We start from the raw sequence: 17,890 nt of genomic DNA, 5'->3' as shown, positions 1-17,890 counted from the left end.
ATGAAGGACTTTACTGATAAAGGGGTAAATGTCTCTCTAGGTTCTTAATTTTAGACCACAGGGTCTTAAGTGCCCGGGCCCCACAAAGGTTTAATTTTTACCTCCTCTACCATTTCAGTGTTATGCTTTTAAAGATCATCATCATCAGTTATTTATATAGTGCCACTAATTCCGCAGCGCTGTACAGAGAACTCACTCACATCAGTCCCTGCCCCATTGGAGCTTAGTCTAAATTCCCTAACATACACAGACAGAGAGAGAGAGACTAGGGTCAATTTGATAGCAGCCAATTAACCTACTAGTATGTTTTTGGAATGTGGGAGGAAACCGGAGCACCCAGAGGAAACCCACGAAACCACGGGGAGAACATGCAAACTCCACACCGATAAGGCCATGGTCGGGAATCGAACGCATGACCCCAGTGCTGTGAGGCAGAAGTGCTAACCACTAAGCCACCGTGATAGACTACAGTGGTAAACAATGTTTTTTATCATATAAATTGTCTTTGCTCTCTATGCCACCCACTTCGAGATACATTTTGATTATGTGGTGGGCAAAAGGTGGCCCTAGGACCACCTGTGGCCCTCCAAGCCTTCTCCTGTGGCTCCCAGCTCCATCCCACTTTATTGCCAGATTTGTTTGTTATAGCGTGTAACACTTGTTTAATATACATGCTAATATGTCATTACTGATAGGTGTCTCTTCCTGTAATTATATGTAGTGTTTACAATGATTACTGAGACTAATGACAATGTGCGGCCCCTGTGAAGGTTAGAGTGTATCAGGGCGCCCATCACTGTTCTAAACTGTAGATAGTTAAGTCAATATTTATGACCATTTATCACTTTATATTTGAGAACTTTCCCACTTTAAAAGACATCTTGTCAGTGTGGTGTTAAATGTCTCCGTGCCATCTATAAAAGAAAGTACATCTTTGCTTCTAGGCCATCTGTAGCATCAAGATAAAAGCATGGGCTTATAGCACAAGTGCCAGAGGCATTGCACTTGAACCTGACCTTCTTCTGAATGTAGTCCATTAATTGCAACATTTTGCCATGTATTGTTCAGACAACAACATATCCATGGATGTTAAAACTCAAGCCAATCCCTTGTGACTTTGTAGCTTTTCCCCCTCAGGCTTATCTAACAATGTGTCCTTACAATGTGTCTTTAGTGCAAATCTTGCATCTGATCGTCCTCCCCATCATTCCATGCCAAGAATGAAAGCTAACACATTGAGCGCCTCTAAATTCGGATAAGTCCTCATAATCACTAAGTGCACTCAATTAAAGTCTCACTGTGTCATGTAGTCTGATATTCATTTAAGCTGCTCATATGAGAGATATAAAACACTGTGCCATGATCCTGCATTAACATGGGCAGCATTTGGCACTTTATCTTATATTAATTTCCTATTGGGGGAATTCAGTTCCCCCCAGAGTATCGCCACGCTTAACCTATTACTGCTATTACGGTAAATTTAACCCGGCTTTCTGTTCGCAGCTCAGGGAACTGCCAGCAAAAAGCCGGAGTGTAAACTACCGTAATAACAGTATTTAAGCGCACCATTACCGTAATATCAGTAATAATGCACAGGCCACGTTACTTTTTACAGTAATGCAGCCAATTGAACCCCCCCTATGTATAAATAATATACTGTATATTAGACATAAACTTTAAGGGGATGATTCACATTTCCCAGATATTTGGTTGAGAAGCCTTAGACATACGGGTATTGATTAATTAAGGCACACATACTGAGCGCAGTGTGTGTTTTAAAACGCACGTAAATCGGGTATACGACACTAATAAGTGTGGTGATGAGTATGGGTCTAGGTCTGCTCTGTTCTACTAGACAAGACACTGCAGGATATGTCCAATACCTATGTGGAATAAAAAATCACAAAGTGCACACAAAAAAAAAAAAAAAATACTATTCAATTAATGTCACATTGTTAATAATATAGGTATTAATGATAAAACATTAAAAAGATAAAAAAAAAACTATTTTATTTTTTCCATGAAATACATTTATTAGTATGTTATGAATGTCGAGTACCTGAGAGATGCCCAGAGCTTTAATCGGAGGCTGCTGTGTGCGCTCGAGATTGGCACATCCTTACTGTACACTGACTTTTGGGCAAAAGCCCCTTGTCCACCCTGCTCACTCCCAGCAATCCTAGGCTTAGTAAGTCTACTTTGCACTCGAATATGAATTAATTGTGGCGTATTGTCCGGATCTGGGCACACACAGAGTAATTGTGTACATTGTATGCACAACATCGCCTTAATGTATCAGACCCAAGGTCTTATCCCAACTGAGAGACTGCCAATATATCAGCTGCCTTCCTAGCACTATGACATTATATGCTGCAGAAGTTTGTAGAGGGTGTGTCGTGTCCTCCATGCTGTTAGGTGGGAGGATTACGTTAAACACCTACTTCCTCTTGAGTAAGATAGTGTTTAATAGCTATGCTTTTGTCTCATTCAACATAATAATTGTTATCCCTTAATGTATACTCTCCCACTTGTGTTCCGTTTTTTTGAATGGTTCCAGTCAGTTATTTATTAATTCAGTGGCTTTCTGCGTACTTTCAGACCAGGCAAGGTAATACTTAAACATTTTCCAATTTCTGCAAAGTTACATTATCTAAATTCTAAAACCTTTGTTCTCTTCTAAACATGATAGTTTTATTCTAAGCCGTAGAGACTGGTAATTACGGGAATTTACAACATCAGCTGATACTAGATCACCATCATAAACATTAAGTTTAAGGTGGCCTCATTCTGACTAATCTCTTCCTTGTAGCTGTATATGGAATTCCCTGTCCCCTGCTCCAGATGTGTACTCCTGTGTTAAATACAGCCCTCTCGCTTTCCCTGGCACAGTTGGTTTCACCTGTATCTTTTGCACCCACTAGAGGGCAAGTGTAAATGCGACTGATAGTGATGTCTCACACAGCAGTCTTTGCTTTAAAAATTACATATATGCTTGTAAGTAGCTATTACAGAACTGTATGCAACTAATATATACTACATAAACTCATTGGGCCTGATTCATTAAGGCACACATTGTGAGTACAACCAGTGTCCTCCCAAATTCACCAAAGAACGGATCTGAGGATACAGGTGCAGGACTCGTCTGCTCTACGACACCAGACACTGCAGGCTACGTCCAATGCCTATGTGGAGTTTACATTCACAAAAGAACGCACAGAAAAAAGAAATAAAAGTATTGAATTAATGTTACCAGTTAATAATATAAGCATTAATGACAAAACAGCTAAAAACAATATATATTCCCATGAAATACATTTAATATGATGAACTTAATGTCCACTAAACATAAATAACACATTTTTTAGCATACATACGTAACTGCCATCACTAGTAGTCAGGACTTAGACTAGCCCTGTACCTGGAGCAAGAGATATAGCAGAAATACAAGTCAGTTTGAGATGCCCAAAGCTTGATTCAGACGTGTCTGCGTGCGATCAAGTTTGGCCCTTACTATACATTGACTATGGGCGAATGCCCTTTCCCATCCCCATTCACTCCCAGAAATCATAGGCTGTAGTAAGTGTCCCTTGCATACGTAGACGCAGTGAACTTTGCTGGGCTTAGTGGCGTATGACCCGGTTCTGGCCAGGCAGATGCGTGCTTTAATGCATCAGGCCTATTGTACGTATTGAATGTATCTTTATTTGGGTAAATGTGGGGAAAAAATTATATATACAAAATATATATTTGAAAATAAATATTCATATAAATAACATACTGTTAAGAGTTATGTTATTTTATGATAAAATAAAAAGTTTTATGTGTTGTGATGTGACCTTTATTGTACATATACATGTGTGTATACTGCAGTCTGATCTGTCGATCTACTTAACGCAAGTAACGTTTACTTCCACACAGATTAAAACTGAAATGTACCTTGAGATATGCTTGGATTTGAATACGGTCCGTGCCCTTTTTAAAAATGCAACTTAGTACAAGTTGCGTTCAGGCCCTCTGTGGATAAGCATCATTACTAAAAGAAAACTCCTGCTTCTTACTATTCAGACCTCACTGAAGAATATATAATCTGGAATGTCCCCTGAGAGTCTTTGTGTACCCCAGCCGGCTCTGCATTGGGGGATACTGGCAACATCAGAATTACTGCAACCAGGGTCCCAGCAAAACCAGATGAACTTGAACTACAGCTCCCAGTGCTAGAGTAGAGAATATGACTTTCTCCTAATTTCCATTGTGTCAGGGTTAGGTAGACTTTCCATATCAGCAGATTGCAGGTTGGGGTCGGCAGCACAAGGTTAGGGCTTTCACCCACCCTCTGCACTACAGCCCCCTCCCCACACACCCCCCTGTCTGGTGTCTATTGTATTGTTTCCTCCTTGCATCTTTGTGGGGATTAAGTGGATACATTTATATTTACATAGCACTGTTCCCCATGGGACTCAAAGTGCTTTACAGTTTACAAGCCAGCAATAACATACACTTACAATTATTACATACCTCTTGATGAAATGACATTTAAACCTTAGGAGCTAGATTACAGCAGGTTTTCCAGCATTTGCCTAAGTTTATACTGACATTCACCATCTAAAAGATGGCAGGTTCATCTCCCCACGTTGGGGCATCTTCACCTAGCACCACTGTTTAGTAAACGGTGGACTCATTGCATCACTATGTACCTGCCATAGAATGCATTGCCAGTTCTTTTTCTGCAAAGAACAAGCAATATCTCTGTTTAGGGACAATGTGTTTTGTTTTTGTTTTTTCTGCTTTACAATAATGATCTACTGTATTGTACTGTAGTTAGAGGACTCATAAAACCTAAGAAGTTCATGTACTTTCTACAATACATTTCATTTCCAATTAAATAAATATTGTTATTTCTAAACTCCTAATATGCAACAATGTATCTCAGCGAGTACCTATAACAAGAGGACTTATGTGTGTCCATAACAACCTATGAAATCTATGTGAGAGATTTAGCACATCAGCCTGTAAAACGGGTTTGCAGGCATTTACACTTATAGCCAAATATAAAGGGCTTTTACAAATAGGTACTACACTGTTGGCTAACCTGTGACACTCCAGGTGTTGTGAAACTACAAGTCCCAGCATGCTTTGCCAATATATTGCAGCTTATTGCTGGAAGGGTATGCTGGGACTTGTAGTTTCACAACACCTGGAGTGTCACAGGTTAGCCAACACTGGACTACACTAAGCTATTGATGTTGAGACATGATGGTCACTTAAATATCATTATGTCAACCATATTAATATCATTATAATTATATTACCTATAATATGTTGCTACTCTGCTAAAAAAATCTTCATTTTTAACTAGGTAATAAACATCATCAATGCTGCACAAGAAAATAGCCCAATGCCAGTGGCAGAAGCCTTGGACCGAGTGCTGGAGATCTTAAGAACTACAGAGTTGTATTCTCCGCAGCTTGGAACCAAAGACGAAGATCCTCACACCAGCGACTTGGTTGGAGGTTTGATGACAGTAAGTCAACCAGCAGAGCTGATATTATGTTACTGTATAGTGGCAGATGTAGTGAAAACCATATTACCAGATAGTGAATTTAGTGATTTTTGTGGTCTATGATAAAACAAACCTCTGAAATTTTTAGGCACAAAATAGTTTAATGTGCACCTACTTTCTATGTCTAAACAGAGAGGTGGGTTACCCCTTTAACAGATAACCCCATGGTCATTGTACGACTGCTTTAGTGGGAACCAGTCCAGGCTGTACCGCTTTTGCTACTTATTGATTTGTTTGTTTGTTTTTTAGTTGTTTTTATTCGTATCATTGCAAAACTATACTATAGCGCAGTGGTACCCAAACTGTGCGCCTAGGCTCCCTGGGGTGCCTCGGCGATCTCACAGGGGTGCCAGGGCCAGTGGTAAGCAAGGCGGGGACTACTTGGTAATTATTTTGGTTTAGGGGTGCCTTGAAACAATTATGGAGACCCTGAGGGTGCCTTGAACCGAAAAAGTTTGGGATCCACTGCTATAGCGGTACATCGGCCCGCCAGAGGACGCACTATGTATTGCTGCTTGTTGGACAGGAGACAGCATGGTGCTACAATGTGTCAGTCTCGTGCACCACAGGGGTCTTTATTAAAATGTGAGGATAGTTAAAGGAGGGCACATTTGTAAGTGGCTTCTGCGGAGGTAGATAATAAAACAGGGATAAATAGTTATTGTGCTTCTTATTCAATTTGACAAAGGAGATCTAAGAATGGAAGGATAAGGAAAGTGGTAGGATATGTAGAAAATGTGCTTTTTTATCTTGTAACAACTTTGCTGCATTCTTAAACATAAAGAAAAAAAGAGTATATTTATTATGCATCATTTATCCTAGTCAGTGTCACTTTAGTACAATATATTACACAGTAACACCAAAGTTACATTACATCGCTTTTTACTTCAAATGTATACATCCTGTCGGTGTGTCCTGCGATGGGTTAACAGATTGGCAGACATGCTATTTACATGTCACTGCCAGCATTCAGGAAGTGTGCGGAGAAAGTCCTGACATCAAGACAGCTCTGTCTTTCCCACATCCTGCTCTATGTGGCTGCCCATGTTAGAGGTTATTCTTCTGATAAAAGTTATGTTATGCATAGGAAAAACAGCCTGCCTATTTATTTTCTGATGAGGAACCACAGGAGAGAAGCATCCGTGTTTTTCTTGACTGGGGTATTTGAAAAGCTGTGATGTACAGGAACACAGTAGTCATCTTAATGAATGGACTGGAGGTTGTGATTGTCGGACATGCTATTTTTCTTCGACAATGTTATGAAATATCACTGCTCCGCATATTTGTCTTGTAGCTACACCTGTCAACCTCATTTATTTGTGGGAACTTCAAGTTTTGTGCCAGCAGTAAGTCTTTAATAATGATCTGCAGGCTCAGACATACCTTTTATGTCAAGCCCAGGAGCAGTAGCAGTAGAATGCAATGAGCTCAGGACCAAACAGTGTGGTCAGGACAAATCCAGAGCAGGAACATGCCAGGATCAGCAGACAGGTTGAATACATCCAAGCACAGAATGAGGGCAGCTGGCATGCTTATATATGTGCATGCACGCCAGTTTAAGCACCAGCCTTTCCTGTCTGAGCACTGAATACACATGTGTTTGTTTTGTCTCAAAGCGTTTGCTTGGGCCTATCTGCCGTAGATTGGGCACCCAGACACTGCCTCTTATGGTCACACACTCGCTGTGCTTCCGTATAGATTTGTGTGTGTGTGTGTGTGTGTGTGTATATATAATCTATCAGGGGCGCACGCAGGATTTTTAAGATTTCCCAACCCCCCCCCCCCCCCCCCCCAAAAAAAAGCATCACTGTATTATCCAGCTTCTTTGACAGCGCCGCGGCTGCTGGATAGTACAGGGGCACCTCTTTAGCGGAGGGGAGGGGTTTCTGGAGATCCAGAAACCTCCCCTGCATGCGCCACTGTATATATATATATATATATATATATATATATATATATATATATATATATATAAATGCTTAGTGGCGTCTGTCTGTCTGTCTGTGTGTGTGTGTGAAAAAAAAAAAACAAGTTGCAGCGCCACCTGCTGGGCAGAGTTATACACTGACCTACTAAATTCTTAGTGTGTGTGGGAAAAAAATTCAAAAAGGGCTGAAATTTGGTAGGGCTCAAACTCATTTTCGTGAGGTAATTTTACCTCATGAACACACATGTGTAGAGGCGTGCGTTAGAGTGTGTGTGTGTGTGTGTGTGTGTGTGTGTGTGGAAAAAACTATTTTCTCAGAAAGGGCTCATCCAATTGACCTGAAATTTGGTATACTGACATTATTTGACAAAAAAAATTAGAATAGTCAAGTCAGTTAACTTCCATCATCCCCCCTTCCCCCCGTGGGAGGGGTAGTAAAGGCTAAATTTACGAGTTGAGGGGTCAAACTCATTTTCGTGAGGTAATTTTACCTCATGAACACACATTAAAAAGGGCGCTTGCTTCAGGAAGTAACGATCTTCCCCTGAGGAGGCCTGGGCTAGGCCCAAATGCATGACAAGAACCTTTTTAAGACCTTAAGTATCTTGATTTGACTAGAATGCATGAGTATCATGCACGGGTTAACTTGTGTGTGTGTGTATATATATATATATATATATATATATATATATATATATATATATATATATATATATATATATATATATATATATATATATATAATGGTCAAAGTGAGACGGTATACAGTGGAATGCCACGCTGCCAATTCTCCTACTACCTTCATTGTTAAACGATTATATTCCATTCACTTACATTCCCATTATATTTTTCATACCGCCAGTTCTCCATTTTCATACAGTGGTCCAAGTGGAAGTTTAGAAGTGGCGGTTAAGCTGGGTATATGCCCTATGTGGCATAATGTTGTTCTAATGGTCCTTTCTTTGTACATAGTGAGGGATTTTCATGTTACTGGTGCCTCTCCAATCTCAGCTGTGCTTACTAGCACAGCAGTAGCAGCAAGTATGGTGGTAACATTGGAGGGCACTGTGCTGCTAGCAGTTTGTAAAGATTACTGCAACATGAGTGGAGAACAGTTCCATCCATTAGCATTGGAACATGCTATCGGTGTGCTGTCTGTGTATTTTACCTGTAGCTACTAGTCCTGTTTTTGTTACAAGTTTCTTGCTGCAAGCATTGTTGGAATAGTAATGTATGGAAATATTTTCTGCTAGAATTAAAATTTGTATTTCTATAAATTCTTGCATAGAAGTTTGTTTGAAAATATAATTTTCCCTGTAATTTATGATTCTTAGGACGGTTTAAGAAGACTATCAGGGAACGAATACATTTTCGCATCAAAACGTAAGTTCTTTTCTTCCAGGGGACGTCTTTACTACAATAACATTAAGTGGTAGTCTTAAGTTGTAGAGAAAATGTATACATTGCCTTTCTGTTTTTACTTCATTGGAGCAGATGTCCATCCGTCTTCTGGGCACCTAATCTCATCTCTCTCCCTTACTGACATCCCGCCGCGGATAGCACAAGCGATGGAGAATGAAGAGGATTGGGAATTTGATATTTTTGAATTAGAGGCTGCCACTCATAAAAGGTACAATGTACATATATTGTCTCTGTAATCTGCTCAAGCAGAAACTTGGTTCGAAAAATAGTAAATATATAGGAGCAGGCTTCTTTCATTTGAATGGAACATTCGCTTTATTTATATACTACTCAAGTTGTTGAGTAAAGTACTCAGGTCGGTGTATATAAAATTCCCACTGTTCCCAGGAGAAAAGGAAGGTGTTCGGATGCTCCCTTAGTGCCCCACAATAGTAAGTTTGAAACACAAATAATTTGTGAAATTAAAATAAATAACAACTTGGGCTACTAAGAAACATTGCACTGAAGAGCTGTCGTGTTACAGAGAAATAGCATTTCTAAGGTCACTACAAGGTGACACTATGGGGTATATTTACTAAACTGCAGGTTTGAAAAAGTGATGTTGCCAATAGCAACCAATCAGATTCTAGCTTTCATTTACTTAGTGCATTCTACAAAATGACAGATAGAATCTGATTGGTTGCTATAGGCAACATCTCCACTTTTGCAAACCCGCAGTTTAGTAAATATACCCCTATGTGTGCTTCAGAGCAAACTGCTTGTGTTACTGGAAAAGCACAATTGTGTAATACGTCTGTATGGCATCCGCTTCAGGTTGTATTGAGGAGTGTAACTTTTCTGCAGTAGGAAGTTTCCATGGGAGCAGATGTGTTCTGCTTTGACAGAGCACAGAGGGCAGCACTATAGCCACCATCTTTGTAACATTTATTAAACACATAAACACAAACACCATAGGCAAACCGAGGAGGGGTTTCCTAGTGCCCGGTAACCCCCCTCCAAGCCTGGGGCACTGTATAATTGGGGTGGCTGAACCCTGTCCCCGCTTCACACGGCTCTGCTTGAAAAGGGAGAGCTGTGTACACCTAACAGTAGTGCATGCAGCATTGCCCATGTATATTATAGGTATAGGAAGAGTTGGAGAGCAGCCAAGCACTGTCTGATATTATAGCCATGCCCCCATGATTGCTGGTCACACCCACTGGTGGCGTGGTGTGGAAACCCTCTCTACAAATCCTGCGTTTGCCCCTGAACACAGTCAGAAAATGTTACCGTTAAATGTTGCTAAACATTTATATAGTCAGTATAGCCTTATTAATGCTGTATTACCTTGATAGATTACGAATATATACCTCCATTGAGGCTGTACAGCTGGTGGTATTATATATTATAACCCTCTAGCTGTCAACATGTCTATGCAATTCCCAGGGATACTTTTTTTGATTGACAGGAGCAATAGGAAAGTCATAGATGTCACATGATAGAGAGGGGCTGTATTTAGTTACAAGCAAGGCACTACACCCCCCAACATTACATGAGCAGAGGAATAAGGGCTGCCACTGAGACATGCATACACAGCTTATAATAATTGATACCTCAGTCATCACCAGTCATCAGGCTTATTGTAGGATCATAAATATCCAGGAGTGTCAAAACTGATTTGCAGTCGGCATCCAACTGCAAAGTGCTACTATGTATGTCGGCACTATCTAAATGAAGGGTAATAATGATAATAATTAGATCTCCTTCATAAGCTGTCACAGTGCTTCTGTGAAGAGGCTGTTTTCACAGGAAGCTTTAAATAGATTGGCAGCCGTTATACGTGACTGTGTATACAGGGAGTAATGTGTCTGTCATATGCATCCTTAACCCCAACTATTTTTGTAATATATTATGTTTCACTGTAATCATCAGTATTTGCCAGAGGACTTGGGAATGTCTGATACAAAACAATATCTGCTTCAGATAAGGAATGTAGTGCATTTATTTTTCTTGCTTTAGTTTCCTATAAAATATGTTCTATTTTATGTGATTTATCACCATTGGTAAACTACAAAAACAGTCTATTTGTTTATTCAGTATATTGAGGCGATAATCACTGTGGTTGTAGGAAGGAAGGGAACTGTGTTTGAAACACAGCAATAGAAAGTAGTGATTGGTTTAGCTCGTGAAGTTACTATGGGCAACAGATGTTTATAGATGCCTTTTGCTAGGAGCAACCCAGGATTGTGGTTCAAAAATAGCTGAATACATATATATTATTTTATTACAACTTGCAAATATCGCATATCAGTAATCAATCATGGTCTTTATTACACAAGCAAAATAATTTACTGTATGTGGGATAAATACAATAAGATGGGCATTGTTCCTGTAATGAGTACCACTGAATTAGATCGCTAATAAAATCCAATATATGTAAATTAGAATCAACTTGCAATTAAGCCTTTCCAAAAGCAGAAGGACTTTCTAAGTGATGCTATATACCTGGCAGCACTGTGCGTTATACCCCACCCACTGACTTTAGAGCGTTACACAAGTTGGTGCTGGCACATAACATCCACCTACAGACAGATATATTGTGTCCTAGTTTGGTCTCATTGGTGCAGAGTAGGATGTTCTGGTCAGCATGTGAAAAGTCATAGAAGCAGTCTCAGTAGAACAGTAAGGGGGGAATTCAATTCAAATTGATGCGTCTCCGTGGGATATTCGGTACTGATTTTCCTTCGTACCTCATAGAGGTGCTATCGAAAATCACATGTTTTAGGTGTTGTACAAGGCTCCTACGTGACCTTGTGCTGAATTTCCCTTAAAAAGATGCGAAAATCTTTCCACCTGTCTACTCGCGTGGCACTCCTAACGAAATGTGCCACGGGTGTACCATTGGCAAGAAATCTGATGATCCATATGCCGTACCAAGCATGCTGAAGCTGTGAGACAAGTGTGCAGACACATTGTCTTGCAGCCACTTCAGTGATGCGTTCTTCATTGCTGCCCATGTAGGTGGCACAGCCTGGGGATCAATAGATCTGTGAAAACAAATACAAAAGGGCAATAAAATGTACTCACTCCTACACACACGCACTCACTGTAAATAAATGGTATTCCACTAATTTAACAGAAAACTGGTAGGTCACCATTGATTTATGGAAAATGACAAACATTGCTCAAATTTCATTTGACTGATTTCATTGAAATGAAGTCACACGGTATGATCCCAGCAATGGGACAACATACAGTAGGACTCTTTCCTCCATGTGTTCCTTCATAGGTGGACTCCATAAGATTTACAGTGAGTAACCCTTTAGCTCTTATAGAATAGTCTTAACGTAATACAGCATAGTAGCGCTATATAAATAAATGGTGATGATGATGATAGACCACTAATTACCAACTAGTTTTCAGTAAGGAAACTAAATAATATGTTATGTATATGTAATATATATATATATATATATATATATATATATATATATATATATATATATATATATATTATACACACATTGTAGTTTACTGAATTGATAGCTGTATTTAATTTAGCTCTAAGTCACTTTAATTTTGAAATGTACAGGGGCAGATTCAATTAGCTGCGATGCTCTTCAGAACATCGCGACCATGCATTTTTACCATTACTACGGTAAAAAATTGGCTCTCATTTTTGCTCACACCTCTAAAAATGAGGGAGATTTCTGTAAAAAAAAAATATCAGCACTAAAAACAGTCAATAATTGATTACATAAGAGTCCGTCCCTTTTGTTAAAATACACCTAAATAGCAGAGACGGACCTAGATTTTTTCTTAGGTGGTGGTAGCTGGGGGGGGAGGGGATTTCCTACCCCACCACCTTTTTCTCTTCTGTTCATGTCCTCGTCAGCAGAGACCAGACAGAGGATGCTGCCCGATCGCTCTGATTGTGTTTAAGGATTCTCTGTCTGCCTCTCAGCCAACAGAGACCTGTATATAGTGTGCGCCTGTTAGGGGATCCCACCCCCCTCCCTGGATCCACCATTCCTCAATAGTTGGTTGTGCATTTCCAAACAAGAGCTTCATCATGAAATCCCATAAAGCATAGTCGGGAGAAGCATATAGAGTCTATTGTCTGATGGGACCAAGATTTACCTTCTTGGCCTTGATGCTAGGCCCTATGTTTGATGCAAGACTAACACTCTGAACCATCAGAACACTATCCCTAACCGTGAAACATTGTGGAGGGAACATAATGCTATAGTGATGCCTCTCAGAGACTGGAAATTTGTTAAAATGGCAAAATGGATGGAGCAAGACAAAGACAACTCTTGTAGGAAACCTGCTGCAGTCTCCACGAGACCTTGTACTTGGGAGAGATTTATATTCCATCAAGGCAGTGACCAAAAGCATGCAACAAAGCCACATTACAATTACTGAAATACTACAAATCAGTGTCTGGACTAGATAAACTCCAGGGGGTAAATGTATCAATCTGCGGGTTCTTCAACACCCGCGTGTTCAGCCTCTTCCGCGATTAAATTTCAAGCGGCGCTGCTTTGTAAAGGGAAGTTAACCCTTTACAATGCAGCGCCGCTTGAAATTTAATCGCGGAAGAGGCTGAACACGCGTGTGTTGAAGAACCCGCAGATTGATACATTTACCCCCAGATCTCAATCATATAGATAATATGTGGAATAATCAGAGAATTGCTGTTCACCAACGGTTCAATATGAGAAAAGAGGGTGTAAATTCCAGTGCCCAGATATGTAAAGGAGGTAGAGACTGACCTATATAGACTCACAGCTGTAATTACAGCTAAAGGTGCTTCTACCAAGTATTATTACAACTGAATACTTATGTGAATGGCCATGTAATCAGTTCATGTCTGGATTTTTTTTTATACAAGAAGATTTATTTTCTTAGTTAAGAAAAGGCCTGTTTTTATTTTACGTTACAGAGTATTTTGTGTTGATCAGTGGTAAGAATGACCAAACAAATCCAGTTTTATTCCATAATGTTAAGAAAATGAAAAATGCCAAAGTGGGTGAATATTCTTTATAGTATTTATTCATTTTTCTGGTTTCATCTATTACATTATGTTAACAATAGTGTGTCAGAAAATTATGAATTGTGTGGCATGTCTGTCACAACACCAAAAATGTCAGAAGCAGTGGTATTATAGACTTAACACACTGGTATTTAAAGAGAAGTCTCTTGGCATGGTCGTTGTCGTTTCTTTTCCTCTGCTCAATGTAGTATTGGAAGGACTGTAGGCCGGATCAGTTTATAATGAATCTGGGGTGAAAGAAAAAATGGTGCTGTAACCTAAAATACATGTCTTGTATACTAGAACTGCTGAAACATTTATAGATGGAGCGCTTTCTGTGAGACAAGAGGTGCAGTTGGGCCCCTGTCACAGAGCGCAACAATTGTGCCACCCACCTTAGGCCATACCACACTCACGTACAATGATATGTCTGTAGGTGGAGTTGTACTATGTTGCAATCAATAACTTCCATTTAACAAATAACAAATGACGCTACTTGTCTAAAAGAAAGGATTTCCATGTGTATCTAACCATACTATACCTGGACAGAATTTGAAATATTTGACATTCTATTTACACAGTAGACTTCCCGTCAGTCAACTAATTAAAGTACAGTACAGTCATCCTCTTTTAGTGTATGTACTGGTGCGGTTGTACATCCGTCTGACATTTAAAATCAACTTAGACCTTAAAATAGTGACTTATGAGGAATGCTTTGTCTATACTCACCGCACTTTAGCAGAGCTGTGCCCAGACCACGACTCCAAATATCTGGTTAGCCACAGGTGCATTTAGACAAAATATGTAGTGCCCTGATTATCAGATGACTATTTTAAGGTCCACTGGAGCTGCAAGCACCTTCTGGTTAAACAGTGCAGAGCAAAATATTGTACAATATAATTACCCCCTCCCCCGTGTCTCTTTTGTACTACAATCTTATTTTCTTCTTTATTACCCCTATTTTGAGTCTCATAAATAGCTTTGTATTGATATATTTCTACACTGGCTACTAATAGTGTCATTTATTATGTAATCTCTTCACAAGCATTCTGTCAATTCGATTTTTTTTCCACTTCTTTTGACTGAATCAATTTACTCCTTTCATGCAGGCCTTTAGTTTACCTTGGCCTTAAAATGTTTGCTCGATTTGGGGTTTGTTCATTCCTAAACTGCTCAGAAGCTACTTTGAGGTCTTGGCTGCATGTTATTGAGTCAAACTACCATTCAAGCAACTCTTACCATAATTCAACACATTCCGCCGATGTGTTACACGCCACTGCTTACTTCCTGAGCAAAGAAAGGGTGAAGGTAAGCTCTTATCAAGTTCATTTTATGTTGCTTTAGAAAATAAGTGTATATATTTATTCTGTACTCCATCTCTCATATTAACATAGCTTATACACAATGGAGAAAACCATTTATGGGCTAAATCAGTGTTCAACTTATTAACTATGAACTAGTGACATCACTGAGGCATGGGGCATTGAGGGATTTATTTTATAAAAATAAAAGCGATAAAAACATGTTAAAAGTTTGAAAACAATCTCAATTGGCAGTAAAATAATTCACAGTTGGTGTAATAACCATTTTTAAAGAGAATTATGTTGCGAGCTGTTTTAAAACTATTTTAATTTGAATTGAATATATTATAGGTCACCGTTTGGCATCTATTTTCTTTTGTGAGAGCTGTTAAAGTAGCCATTAAATTGCAAAACATTTGCAAAACTTTGCCATACAGAGCAGTCACACACAGCACAATCTGATGAGTAATATGTTTCATGATGCATACATATTATAAAAGTAAATTTGCACTGATGTAAACACTTAGGGGCTGAGTCATTAAGGAAAGTAAGGCAAAAAAAGGAGCAAATGTTCTCCTGGACAAACCATGTTACAATGCAAGGGGTGCAAATTAGTTTATTATTTTACACATAAGTTAAATGCTGGATGTTTTTTCATTTAGCACACAAATACTTGAGAGCTTTATTTTTACATTGAAATTTAAAGTTGATCTAGGACAGGGGTAGGCAACCTTAAACACTCAAAGAGCCATTTGGACCCGTTTTGCCGGGGAAAAAAAAACTTTGGGAGCCACAAAACCATTATTATGCAGCCTCCTCTTATAGGTCCCATTTTTATAATGTAATCCCCTTTTATAGGTCCTATTTTTTATAATGTAGTCCCCTCTTATAGGTCCTATTTTTTATAATGTAGCCCCCTCTTGTAGGTCCCTTTTTTATATTGTAGCCCCCTCTTGTAGGTCCCTTTTTTATAATGTAGCCCCCTCTTGTAGATCCTATTTTTTTTTTATAATGTAGCCCCCTCTTGTAGGTCACATTTTTTATAATGTAGCCCCCTCTTGTAGGTCCTATTTTTTATAATGTAGCCCCCTCTTGTAGGTCCCTTTTTTATAATGTAGCCCCCTCTTGTAGGTCCTATTTTTTATAATGTAGCCCCCTCTTGTAAGTCCTATTTTTTATAATGTAGCCCCCCTCTTGTAGGTCCTATTTTTTATAATGTAGCCCCCTTGTAGGTCCATTTTTTATAATGTAGCCCCCTTTTTTATTATGCAGTCCTCAAGAAAATATTTTTTTTATTTACTTACCTTCACTCAGGTGATGTCTAAGTCCTGGATCTTCTCTTCTCTGCTCCTCGGCGCGCTCTCTGCGAACTGAATGATGCTGACGCGACCTTAGGGTCACGTCAACGTCATTCCGTCATTCAGCCAGCAGGGAGCTGCGGCGGGGGAGGAGCGCTCTCTCCTCTGTCGGCTCCCATTATATTTTTATATTTTTTATTCGCAATTAGTTTAGCAAAGGGGGTGACAGAGAGGCGCTCTGTCACCCCCTTTGCCACTGACACCCGGCTCCGGAGCCGCAGCAGGTGGCTGAAAGAGCCGCGGGTTGCCGACCCCTGATCTAGAACATGCCCTACTCCAACTATAAATATGTTGCCACATTTTAAGTTTACCTCCCCCTCCAATGCAACATGGTTTTGCCCAGATTCAAAGTTACTGTTTTTTAATACTTTGCTCGCCTTAGGCCCTTAGTTTTGAGTGCAATTAATTGTGTTAAGATCCAGAATGGTACTTGCATTCCGTGGATTTGTCAGTCTGGTTATACTGTTGATTCTAAAAGTCTGAGCAGAAGAATGTCTGTCCTGCTTAGAGAGTATATTATGTTAATGACAAGTGTAATAACAGAATTGGTGATGTGTTTGGTGATCTTATTTGAACCCTTCCCACCCACCTATGTATCTATACAGCAAGTGGATTGGTCACATCACTAGGGCCTCACTCCCTAGTGATGTGACCATGTAAACCTAGGACCTTGCTGGCTCCATAGGAAACAGCCAGAAAACAATTGTAATAGAAGTATAGTTGTTCCCATTCACGTGGGCACATTGCATAAGTATAAATCATGCTATTGATGTCACACCTCTGTTCAGCAAACCCTGGACCAGATTGATGAGGTTGCTGCTCTTATTGCTGCCACTGTTCATGACGTGGATCATCCCGGGAGAACAAATTCATTCCTCTGCAATGCTGGCAGTGAGCTGGCCATCCTTTACAATGATACGGCGGTGTTGGAGAGCCACCATGCGGCACTGGCCTTCCAGCTGACAACGAGAGATGACAAGTGCAATATATTCAAAAACATGGAGAGGTAAGAGACCCTGGGTTAGTGGGCCCAAGGCAAAGATCACATTAGTGGGCCTGTATACCCTTCTGTAAAATACAAGACATTACTGCATCACAAAGTAAAGCATATCCAGTTTACTTAAGATCTTTTTTCTGTAGGACTCCACTTGGATTATGCTGTGTGAGGGTTCCTTACATGTTGACAGCATGGGGAAGCAGAATCAGAGTACTGTTCAAGCTACAGCTAGGACTTGAGCTTGGATTAGGGCTTGGCTCAATGTTAGCTGAAATATCATAGGTAAATTCAGGTCCCAAAAGGTTATTAAC

At 39.7% G+C, this 17,890-nt stretch overlaps 1 protein-coding gene across 4 annotated transcripts in view; it reads left to right on the top strand.

Moving 5' to 3' along the window:
• Nucleotides 1–17,890, top strand: part of PDE8A (phosphodiesterase 8A) — a 210,221-nt gene that overhangs the window by 179,630 nt on the left and 12,701 nt on the right. For all 4 annotated transcript variants that reach the window (XM_075207924.1, XM_075207923.1, XM_075207922.1 and 1 more), the window contains exons 14-18: nucleotides 5,357–5,521; nucleotides 8,822–8,870; nucleotides 8,982–9,117; nucleotides 15,033–15,231; nucleotides 17,371–17,588. In XM_075207924.1, the coding sequence (XP_075064025.1) occupies nucleotides 5,357–5,521; nucleotides 8,822–8,870; nucleotides 8,982–9,117; nucleotides 15,033–15,231; nucleotides 17,371–17,588 (767 nt within the window). The remainder of the gene's footprint in view (nucleotides 1–5,356; nucleotides 5,522–8,821; nucleotides 8,871–8,981; nucleotides 9,118–15,032; nucleotides 15,232–17,370; nucleotides 17,589–17,890) is intronic.

Source organism: Mixophyes fleayi, chromosome 4, assembly GCF_038048845.1.
Source record: "Mixophyes fleayi isolate aMixFle1 chromosome 4, aMixFle1.hap1, whole genome shotgun sequence".
Classification (NCBI taxonomy): Eukaryota; Metazoa; Chordata; class Amphibia; order Anura; family Limnodynastidae; genus Mixophyes; species Mixophyes fleayi.
This window is presented reverse-complemented; position numbering and strand designations above follow the sequence as displayed.